Here is a 12,538-nt window from a genome sequence, read left to right on the forward strand (position 1 = left end):
ATGTAAAAACAGGTAGGGAAATACATTAGTTGAACAACATAATTCCACATTGCTACAATGAAACAATCAGTAAATTTCAAAAAGCTTCCTTGCTTAGGGAGTTGTGACTCACTGGGAGAAAGTTTTTGGAGTCCCCTGCTGTTTCTCACATGGGAATTACAGCCTGTCAGCTGCTGGAGTTCTATGGCTGCCTGAATCTCCTGCTGTGAATGAGAATTCTAAATTGCTCAAAAATGGAGATTATAGGTCCAAAAGTCCTGTTAAGCTCACCAACTGAAAAAAATAATGTAGATAGATGATGATATCCACTATAGGAAGTTGGGTTAGACACTTAATTGACTGTCTGTAAGTATCTCAGTTCCTTATTGTGAAGGGATGGCAAAGTGAACCTTCCTTCATTGGGCCAGTGCACACAAGCCTAGTAGACTGATTTGTATAAAAATGTATCTATGTTTATTAATAAATAAAGAGTAAAATATGAGAATTAAACACAAGGATCCCTAACCCTAAGTCTTAATACTCCACCCTTCAATATATGTCCATCTCACAATGGAGCCATCAGTTCTTCTGGCTACACTATTTCTCCCTGCTCTAGCTAAATTTCCCTCCAAAACCTTTCTAATCTACCTGACTACAATCCTCAGTTACTGGTTTAGTTAGTTATCTCAGGAGTTGTCTCCAAATTTACTAAGAATGAACCCAAGATGACTGAGTTCACTCAGAACTGAGTATGACTCTGAGGTAGAAACCTCAGAGCCCTATAAACAGGATCTCCAGGTAAACTTTCTCTAGGCAGTGTTGATAAAACAGCAAGTTCAGATATATCTTCACTAAGATGTTTTCTCCAACGAAAAAGAAACCTCCAAATGTAGTTTAAAGATTTCCTTTCTTCCAAAAAAGTTGAGATAGGAAACACTCAGAAGAGTGCAACAGCCTTCCTCTCCCAGCTCAGGACAGGAAGTCACAGTTACTAAACCAACCACCTTCCTCCAGCAACCTGTACATTCCAAGATTCCCTTCCAGGATTCTTGGACTGAGCTCATGCCAGTAACTCTGGAGACAGCATCTAATATTCTTAAACTTAACCCTATGAAAATTTAGCTTTCTATGATCACATTCCTATAATTTATAGATACATGGATACATATTTGTGTGAATATGTAGTATAATCAGGAGAAGTCAACTCAAGAAAGAATTATATATTCTAGATTGTTTCCAGTGACTCTGTTTCTTATATATTCAGTCATATTGAAGGAAAGCTTTCATTTATATTAATTGATAATTCCTTTCTAGAGTAATAGAAGCTGTCTCTCACTTCCACTTTATTATGTGCTTTCTGATTGGCCCAGCATTGGCCTGATTAGGATATGGTCATCCCTGACAGTGAACTTTTATTCCCTTCCTAAATCAATAAACATTTTCTTGATCTTCTCCCACTAGAAGGATATCTTTGTTTATAGGGAGCTAGCCCCCTATTTGGTTTTGGGGTCCTGAGTGGTGTTGGTCGCTTAGGATTGTTAAGGCAGGAGAAAGAAAATGAGAACAACCAGACTAGTGGTTAGCCCATGTTGCTCTAACACTAGGGATTTGGACTTTATTTTATACTGGTTTCAAACAAAGAACACAAAGAAAGAGTAACAGCTGTGAAGGGGTTACAAATCATACACAATCCATTAAAGTCTAGAAAGTAGAGATATGGGTGCAAGGACAAGGGCCAAATTCCAACCACCAATTAGTAGGGGTTTACTTCTGGGAGCAGAAATAAATTTCATGGAGATGTTTACTAATTGCGTTCTGCCTTGATTTACAGATCTGCACCTGGTCAGATAGTCTGGACTAATTTGTCTGGCTCCAGTCCTTATCTAAGTAATATATTTTTTAGGGTTTAGGCTTCTTAATTATCAAGGAGAGAAATTGTCAAGGAGAGACATTGTTAACTCAGTAGCTTCTGGTCTGGTTATGGACTCAAAGCTTTCCAATAAGTCTATCATGTTTTTCCAATAAGAAAAGGTATGGATCATAAGAGGTGTCAAAAGAGGGGTCTCAGATTTTTATCTATTCTCTTATTGGCTTCCCACATTTGTTTGAATTTCTTTCTGCTTTCCTACTCCATTTTTACCCACTCTATTGTCCAATCTTTTGTACTTTCTCTTGTCACCCACCTCTTCCAAACTTTGCCAGTTTTCCCAATTCTTCTGTTGTTTTTCCTATTCACCTGCTGACCTCTAGAATGGCCCCACTCTGTCTTCTACTCTGGTCTGCTTAGTTCCCCACTGTCTACTTGCTTTATAATCTCTGCTATCTATCCATTCTTTAACCTCATTGGGGAAGATGATAGAGGCTTGTTGTAGTAAGAAGTAGGGAGCAGTTATATTATGGATGTAGGAATATAACAGTATGGGACAAAAGGTGAAATGATAAAAGCAAGCATTAGGGAATGGAATATGAGTGGCAGATAAGATTATATTGGATTGGGACTGGGTAGGTGAAGGGATGAGGAAGGGCATGATGAAGAAGAAGGTTTAGTTAAAATAGTAAAAAGGTGACAGAAGACCAGAAAAAAAGGAGAGGAAAACCACCTAGATGGTTTGAATCATGGCTTCTAAAGTAGGAGCAACAATTAAATTAGCTTGAATATATAGACATCCAAGGAGGCCATGATTTGTTTCCTGTGGATGTATTTGGTATATGCTACAGAAATCCTCTTAGAAAAACAAAATTTCTCCAGAGTAATATGGTTGTAAATAATTAAAAATTTAGACATATTTATGGTCTCGTTCTCTTGGATACTCTTCTTGAAGCAGATCACAATATGTTCTCACCTCATCTTGTTTCAATCTTTTATGTGTCTTTTCACAAATTATACTTGAGATTCTTCCCATAATGTCTTCAGATGTGGGGGTTCATCTCTTACTATATTACTACCTAAAAACTCTTTGATAATGTCTTTTATAATACCTTTGGGCACATAATTCATTATATGTTCTATAATTTATTATTTTTTAGAGATGTGGGTTTTCCAGAATTCACAGGATCCCCTGAAAAACACTGAGTTAACAAATTAGTCTTTGTTTCAGGGAGAATCATAGGACCATTGAAAACATTGCCCAATTTTCCAAATGTATTACAGCTTCCTATCTCCCTCTTTTCAATTAAGAATCCAGTTTATTATCCATTGATAGTGGTCCAAGATATATGTGCTTTGGACCAACTCAATGGGCTGTCTATGCAACTGCAAATCATAGGCATTCTTTATCCACTCTGTTTTTCTTTGTTACATTGAACTCTTTTGAATAGTTTTAGATCTCTTTTAGGAGGTTCTGTTGCATTAGGATTTAATGCAATTAAGTCAAACACAAATAAGAACATCTCTAGGACTTTAACATCTATAGTAAATTCTTCTTGATTTGGACACTGTGCAACCTCTTTGATAATGGCAAACACCTTTGATCATTCTTCTTCATGTTTTATGCCTTGATAGTAGTAATCAGAGAATCATCAAATAAAATTATCTCTAATGTTGAATGCATCAAAATATCTTATTTGATCTTAACATATGCATGAGAGATAACTTGATGAAGGAAAGCCTTTAAAAGGTGACATTTTGCTCTATGAAAAAATTGCATCTTATAGTCCATGAACAATAATCAGTGAGATATTCTGTATTTTTCAATTAGTTAAATGACTGTAAAAATGTAATCTCCTAATATGAAAAAGACTGGCTGTTTCCTTCTGATGTTTTTTGTCAGTGACCTTTAATATATATGTAATTTATTCTCACAAAGTTTTTATGAGATGATAAATTGTGTTTGTGGACTAGTTGTCATTGATAGCTTTTTTCTGATAATATATATTTATGAGTTTCCAGTCATTCAATATAATTTTTCTTTCAGATATTTTGAGAGTTGATCACTAATCACCCTCAGAATTGTGGCGGAGTGCCCAAAGCCAAGCTTTAGGCCATTCTGCTGTAAGGTCATTCTTCCTTCTGTTGCTTCAATTGCTGAGTTATGAAATAATACCATTTATAATCTTTTGTTATCATCCATAAGATATTTAAAATAAATTTGTATTCAAATACAAATGTATTTTCCTCAGCTACTTAGCAAAGGGATTATGCATTTTTCTGGTTGAACAAACAATTTTTTGGCTGTTTTGTGCTCACTGTAGGAACTGCTTCATAGTAATTAAGTTTCTTTGGGAGATAGTGTTAGTCTGCATCAATGTTGGTCCTTTTATCTATTTCCCTAATTTAAAGCATCAGTATCTTGTTCAAATAGGTCAGACTGAAGTTATTTTAACTGCATCTCATAGCTTTTATTTTTGTTCTTTTAATTTTGTGATATTTTTTTATATTAGTTCCAAAAACAATTCAGAAATGACTCACATATTGGTAACAAGTTGTTTCTTTTCTGTTGTGAGTACTTCTGTCAACTAGATATGTAAATTGGACGTATCTTACAAGCTGATTATATTCTTGATTTATAATGTGTGAATAAGTTCAAGCTATTTATTTTTGTATTTCTTTGTCCATCTGTAAATATTTTACTCCTGGTCTAACTTTCTAATTTACCATTCTTCCCCTCTATATGACATAATAGTACACATTACAGGATTTTTCATAAGATTAAATTCTCTTTATATGCTCTTTTTTGATTTTTTGCTTGAACTAGACTTAAGCCTATTTTCAAGTAGAGAATTACTTAGCTATTAGTAGACATTCTACATGGCCATCGGCTAAATTCAGTTTCCTAAATGAGTAAAATTAATTTAGTAAGATGTTAAAGTGAATAACATAGTGGAAGCAATAGTGTGCACCAGAAAAATTTTGCCTAGCTTAAGACCTAGCTCCACAATACAGTTAATGTGCTAAAACCCTATATATGAGAATAAAATTATTTATGAGTATGATATATTTTTAATATTGGCATTATTATTTTTTAAATTTTATTTAATTAATTACATGGTTACATGACCCATGCTCTTTCCTTCCCTCCTACTTTCCCCCTCTCAGAGCCAATAAACAATTCTACTGGGTTTTACATGTATCATTGTTCAGAACCTATTTCCATATTATTAATACTTTCAATAAAGTGATCATTTAAAGTCAACATCCCCATCAAACCATGTGATCAATCATATTTTTTTTTCTTCTATGTTTCTACTCCCACAGTTCTTTCTCTGGATGTGGCTAGTTTTCTTTCTCATAAATCCCTCAGAATTGTCCTGGATCATGCATTGCTGCTAGTAGAGAAGTCCATTATGTCTAATTGTGCCACAGTGTTTCAGTCTCTGTGTACAATGTTCTCCTGGTTCTGCTCCTTTTGCTCTGCATCAATTCCTGGAGGTCTTTCCAGTTCACATGGAATTGATCCAGTTCATTATTCCTTTCAGCACAATAGTATTCCATCACCATCAGATACCACAGTTTGTTCAGCCATTCCCCAGTTGATGGGCACCCCCTCATTTTCCATTTTTTTGCCACCACAAAGAGCAAGGCTATGAATATTTTTGTACATGTATTTTTCTCCATTATCTCTTTGGGGTACAAAACCAGCAGTGGTATGGCTGGATCAAAGGACAGGCAGTATTTTATTAAAGCCTTTTGGGCATAGTTCCAAATTGCTTTCCAGAATGGTTGGATCAATTCACAACTACACCAGCAATGCATTAATGTCCCAATTCTGAAACATCCCTTCCAACATTTACTACTGTACTTTGCTGTCATGTTAGCCAGTCTGCTAGGTATGAGGTGGCACCTCAGAGTTATTTCGATTTGCATTTCTCTAATTATGAGATATTTAGAATACTTTTTCATGTGCTTATTGATACTTTTGATTTCTTTATCTGGCAATTGCCTACTCATGTCCTTTGCCCATTTTTGTACAATCGATTTAGCTACTTATAAATTTGAGAAATTAGACCTTTGTTAGAAGTTTTTGTTACAAAGATTTTTTCCCAATTTAAGAGTATGATATAGTAAAGGATTAAATTAATGGTTTTATAGCTGATGTTTTATAGCTGTAAAATAATACATTTTCACAAATAATCTTATGTAAAATTAGATGTGTTATATAAATTATAGATTTAAATGTACTGCCACAGTAATTATTTCTTAACATAAAAGTGTTCATTTGAGATCTAAAACTGAAGATATTCTTAAATATGCTTCAACTTTGATTTACAAATCATCTAAACTGAAGAAAGAAGCAGATGAAATAGAAAGAAAAATTAATTATTTAAATCAGGTACATGTTTTAATGTATATGTTTAACATCTATTAATATATTTAAGTAAATAGGTATATAAAGTATAATCTGTATTTTTAAGGGTTCTATTTAAAAGTAAGTCAAAATGGAGAAATGCTTTATAAAGGGTTTAATAGGGATTAGAGTTTAGAATAAATTGCTTTATTGAAATCAGAAGCGATATCATTTTTTAATTCCTGGTTTAAGAGCTCCTATTAGTTTCGGCTTCCATAATAGCAAAGTTTATAGGTGTGTACCACTTGCCTACCATTTTCTTTTAAACCAGTGGTTCCCAAACTTTTTTGGCCTACTGCCCCCTTCCCAGAAAAAAATATTACTTAGCCCCCTGGAAATTAATTTTTAAAAAATTTTAATAGCAATTAATAGGAAAGATAAATGCACCTGTGGCCATCACTGCTCTCCTGGATCACTGCAGCACCCACCAGGGGGTGGTAGTGCCCACTTTGGGAATCACTGTTTTAAACAAATAGGAGAAACCAACGGCCTTTTGCTTCTAACCCCCTGTTTATAGGAAAGCTAGTCTAGAAGTTTTTCAAAAGCTAAATTTGCCAGTGGAATTATAAAGAGCAAAAGTAGGAAACTTTTTCAACTTCCTAATTTAAGTTCAGTTTTGGCAACTTCTATAGATTGGAAGGAAGAACATAGAATAGTAATGTTGTGATTATATACAGAATTTTAACCCTTATTGTAAGATTGATATAGATTTGATATAGATTCAGCATTTTTCCATAAATAATTATTTTGATTCTGTAGTATTTTTTTTAATTTTCAGCAGACTACAAGAATTTCTGAAACTAAGAACCTTTCAGATGTCCTAGAAGATAAAAGTGACAAAATAGAAAAAATAAGAGAATTTAAAGAGAGGTAAATTGTTTATTTATGTGAACAAAATATTCTGACTGCTAAATTATATAATGCTCTGTAGTGTAAAGGCAGTGCAGTCTCGTGGATAGACATAAAATGAAGTTCAAGGGAGTTTAAGTTTCCCATCTCACATACTGCTCTTGCAGTGAAGGTGCTTTTCTGCAGTGATGGAGGGATCATCTATGACTTTTCTGTATCAGTCACATCACAGAGATAGTCCTTATTCTTGTGTATGGTATTTTTTATTATAGTGCCCCTTCTTGGCTGCTCCCCAACTTCCATCATAGGTTGCCTCTGCTAGAGGACAATTACTCCTGGTTCAAAGTGTTCTGCAGGTCTCCTAAAATTTTGGCTCATGAGCACTTACTTTTACTTTAGTCAACAAAAGGACATACTTAAGTCAAAGGAAAAGCATATACTGAACCAACTAAGTAAATAAATCTTATAAACACTTTCTCTAAAATATATCTAGTCAGCAGGGTGGATACCCAGAAAGTTCAAAAGGAGACAGTTTTCCTGTGGAACAAAGAGCAAGAGATGCTCTCATAGTTAGACTTTTGATTTCTTGGTATAGGACCAGGTCCCCTTCATGAGAGATTTCACCCTAAGTTATAGTAACTGTAAGAGAAATTTGTAGCTCTACAATATGGGCCATAAATCAGGAAATGGCCATATACCCAGTAGTCACCAAACAATTTTGTGACTTAGGGTTCCAGTTTTTAAACTGTATGTCTTTCCCAATCTTCCTTATAAATGAATGGGTGGAGAAAGAGATGGGTGGGGGAAGAGGAGATTCATTGTCTTTATCAGTTGTTCAACTTTATTCCTAATATGCTCACTTAGAGTTTCATAGCTTTTGCATGTTAGTACCTTATGTCTCTGATGGAGGGAAGGTGTATATGTTTCTTTTTCTGTTCTCAGGGACTTGCTTAAATTGTTAAATTACTCAGAATTTGACTTTTTCATTTACATTGTTATAGTTGTATCTGTTTTTCTATGGGTTCTTATATTTTATACCACAAAGATTATATTTCATTTGATTAAAAAGCAATTTTTATAATTGAGAAACTGTAACATGTATATTACAAATTAAATTGACCGATATTTTGTAGGTTAAGAGTGGGAAGGAAGGGTTGTATGTAGACATAGAAATAGTATAGCAGCAGAGATATAGTTTATCTACTTCTGTCTCATCTGCCATAACAAGTTCTTCCCCACTATTACTTCCTGATGTTTTTATGTTGAAAGCATTCAATTCCAATTCTGTATACATTTATTAAATACTTACTGAAAGTAAGGGTCCTGCAAGAAGAACCCTGGTGAAAGAAAGAAGCAGTGTATCTCCTTTTCTTTGACATTTCATCACCAAAACAACTGGTCTTTCCTCTCTTGACAGTAACCAATTGAGTGAAAGGGTAACAAAAAGCGATAGCTATTATATGTTTCTATTTTTCTGGCATTGAATGGAAGACAGAAGAGATGATGGAAGTAGAGGGATACCAAGAAGCTAAAAAAATTAGTTTTGCCAGAGACAGCACATATATTACTGCTTAAGTTTCTGGAGTACCTCCCAATTCTCCTTTTCTGCATCCCCTCCTTCCATACCCTGGGGTTCCTCTCTCATGACCTTCCTTGCTGTTTCAGTACTGCTTTTACAAGTTAAATTCTCTTGATACTTTCCTACACCAGGACCATCACTTTCCCTCTCCAATTTCATAAAGAAATTTAATGGTGAAGATAGCTAATAATATACAGAATATTTCTTTACAAATGACTTTTCAGGCATGCATAAATGCTTTATAATTAGTAGACTTGCTATGGCAATGTTATTTTATTCACAGATATTTTTGACAGATATCTTGTTTCTCAGTTTAAAAAATGAAGGTTATCATTTCATCTTGATCCTTAAAATGTCTATTGTTCAATAATAATTTTAATAGGTAAGGCATGGCCTACTGTATAGAAAACTGGCTTCAGTGTCAGGAAGACCAGTATCTAACTCTTAACCTCTGACACATACTGGCTATGTTACTCTGGGCAAATCACTTTTCCTCTTGTTGCCCGCCCCTCCCCCATCCGCAACTCTCTAAAACTAAGTTGGAGAGAAAAATACCAATCTATATTGATAGAGGGAGTTTCCCCATCTGGTAGCACTAATGAAATTATAAGTCCATTTGCTATCCTCATTCCTGGTAGTTTAATAGTAATTTCCTTCATTATGCTATTTCTAAAATTCTTTCCTTTTAAAGTTTGAAACTCTGGCACATAGATTTTTTTGTTTTGTGAGAGAGAGAGAGAGAGAGAGAGAGAGAGAGAGAGAGAGAGAGAGAGAGAGAAAGAGAGAGAGAGAGAGAGAGAGAGTGTAAATGGTAGGCTTTAAAAATAAATTCATTTGAAAGCCTATTATGCTGTTCTTTATTTGCTCTGATTACTTACCTCCTGGCTTTCTTTAAATCTCAACTAAAATCTCACCTTCTACAGGAAACCTTTCTGAATTCCTCTGTTCCAGTGCTTTCCCTCTGTTAATTATTTCTTATTTATTCTGTATATAGCTTGCTGTGTATATATTTGTTTGCATATTGTCTCCCACATTAGACTGTAAGCTCCTTGAAGGTAGTAATTGTCTCTATTTGTATCCACAGTGCTTGGCACAGTGCCCGACACAGAGTAGGTGCTTAATAAATGTTTATTGAATTGAATTATAAAGAAATAAGGAAATTATAATGATACGGAAATGGCACAGAAGCCAATAAGAAGTCTTAGAATCTAGTCCTAGTTTTTCCACTGACTGTGTGACTGTGGACAAGCTACTTAATCATTTTTCTACTTCATTTCTCTCATATGTAAAACGAAAGGACCAGACCATATGGTCATACTCATAGGATGTAGAACTGGAAAAATCCTTTATCATCTAGCCAACTTATTTTGGAGAAAATTGAGGCCCACAGAGGTTGAGTGATTTGCCAACATCACACAGTGGAGGAGATCTGTGATTTGAACCCAGGTTCTCTAATGCCATAGCGAGTGCTTTTTCTCTAAGACTACTTCTGTCTCCAAGATTCTATTCTAAATCCTTTTATACTGAGTAATTTTTAACATTTTAACTGATTTTTTTTCTTTTAGAATTTTTGAAGAACATGGACGAATTTGTGAAATAAATGAAAATCCTCAAAATAGTCAACTATTTCTTCCTTATAATTCCCCAAAATTAGTTAAACCTGTAAGGAATGAAAGACATTTCTCAGAACCAAGAGAAACAGGTAAAGTTTGACTGAATCAATTATGTTTCTTCTTTTCTTTTATCAAAGGCTGACTATCTACTAGGCCATGCTGCTTCTCACAGAACAAAGCATTCTATAATTCAAAAGTCAGAATATTTAATTAAAAGAAATGAGTAAGAACCCTTTTGATAGGTTTCAGTGTGAGATATTCCTTAAATAAATACATTGAGCCCATTTTTGTCCTCTAGGTTGGGAAGGTAAAAAGCAAATGAGCCTTTTGTTTTAAGTGCCTATATTTTTTTTTTTTTGAGACAGACTAGTACAGTCACATACATACCAGGAACTGTGCTCTGCTTGTACAATTGCTAGGAAAGTGGAAATCATTTTATCTACTAGAAGTATTTTTTTCTTCTGGAGTCCTGTGAACAAATTATGGACTGCTCTGTAAATTACATCAGAATGTAAGCTTTTCAGGGGCAGGAACTATATTTTTGTCTTTGTATTTTCAGTACACATCATAATGCCTTGAGTATAATAGGCCCATATTAAGTGGTTATTGAATTGAATTAAATTGGAAAGCAGAATTACAGTGTCCAGGCTGCTAGGGACTTGGCCCTTAATACTTCTTAGCTTGGCCTCTTTTAATGTGCAGATCAATTCATCCATAGTATCACTGGCATCTGTGAAGAGGGATATTGATTTTCCTCACTATCTCTTACATTGCTTACCTTGAAAATTGAATTTTTGCCAGCTTATTTTATTTCATCAGGAACTGTAATCATGTTAATTGTCATTCACAAATAAAGATAACTATTATAGAGATAGCATGGCATCATGTATAGTAAACTGACTCAGAAAGCAGAAAGTCCTCAGATCATGACCTGCTTCTGCCTCATATAGGTTGTGTGACTCTAGATAGGTCCCTTAACCTCTCTAAGACAGGGCTTCTTAACCTTTTATGTATCATGGACCTTTTTGGCCTTCCAGTGTGGGATATAGAGTCCTTCTCAAAATTAGATTTTTTAAATTCATAAAAGGATTACAAAGAAAACCATTTATATTGACATATATTTAATAAAAATATATTTTTAAACCGCTACAAGTTCACTGATCCCAAGTTAAGACCCTATTCTAAGACTCTAAGTTTGTAGAGAAGATGCTGACTTGAGGGTGTTTCCTCATCAGAGAATTCCCTATACCAATGAAATTACAGGTCTGGATCCTATGCCTAGTTAAATTTATAAAGTAAAGGGTTGACTAATTGTAACGCAGAGCTCAGGGTTACATAAAATTTTCGTAATTCTTAGGTATATCACTTTTAATTCACTGTCATATGCAAACCTATTTTGTTCTTAAATTATTAATTCACAGGGTTATAAGACATGGCATAGGAAAATCATTTTTGAAAATAATTTAAATTTAATTATGTATTACTTAGATAAAAAAGAAGAAAGTTCATTGAGCTATTCAACACTTGCCAGTATTGACTTCAGACCAGAGAGAAAAGCAACACCGGTATCTAATCTTTTTTTTTTTTTTTAATAAAGAGAGTAAGAATTAAGTATTGGCTAAAAAAAATTTACAATGTAAATGCAAAAAAGGGTACACTTTTTTTGCATGTGTTATAGGCATGACAATTGGTATATGTATCACATGACATGTGAGTTATTGTAATTAACAATGCCTTGTCTCCTTGAGTAAGATTGTATGTAATGTCCTTAAGAACAAAGATGAGAAACTTGGCACCTTACACAGCATTTTGCATTTAGCATCTAAGTAAAGTGTGATGACATTGCCTAAATGTAGGGTATTCCAGTGGCAATGCCAAATCAAAAGCATGACCTCTCCCATGGAAAAAACCCCAGATTTTAAAATAATAATCATATAGACACTTCAGATGTTATATTCATTTTGTGCAGGAATTTGATGAATCCATGATGAATAAATATTCTCAAGTTTCAACTCTTAAAAGTACACAAAACTTGCTACAATTCAGGTAATTTTCTAAAATTAGGAAATGCTTTGAATATTAAAATACACAATAAGTTAACAGAAACCATTATTTGTACATTTTAGACTGCTGACTCTTCAGAGGCAATCAGACTATAAGCTAATGTTTGACAAAGGAAGTACAGGTAGTTGCTGTTCATATTTTTTCCTATGTATTAATGAGGACAAATTATT

At 34.1% G+C, this 12,538-nt stretch overlaps 1 protein-coding gene across 1 annotated transcript in view; it reads left to right on the forward strand.

Annotated features, from left to right (window-relative positions):
• The window catches only part of C2H14orf39 (chromosome 2 C14orf39 homolog), a 44,450-nt gene that overhangs the window by 15,062 nt on the left and 16,850 nt on the right, over positions 1-12,538 (forward strand). Inside the window, exons 7-12 of the mRNA XM_044662020.1 lie at positions 6,128-6,248; positions 7,042-7,133; positions 10,257-10,393; positions 11,793-11,869; positions 12,274-12,350; positions 12,431-12,489. Coding sequence (XP_044517955.1) covers positions 6,128-6,248; positions 7,042-7,133; positions 10,257-10,393; positions 11,793-11,869; positions 12,274-12,350; positions 12,431-12,489 — 563 coding nt within the window. The remainder of the gene's footprint in view (positions 1-6,127; positions 6,249-7,041; positions 7,134-10,256; positions 10,394-11,792; positions 11,870-12,273; positions 12,351-12,430; positions 12,490-12,538) is intronic.

The sequence above is a fragment of the Gracilinanus agilis genome, chromosome 2 (assembly GCF_016433145.1).
Source record: "Gracilinanus agilis isolate LMUSP501 chromosome 2, AgileGrace, whole genome shotgun sequence".
Lineage (NCBI taxonomy): Eukaryota > Metazoa > Chordata > Mammalia > Didelphimorphia > Didelphidae > Gracilinanus > Gracilinanus agilis.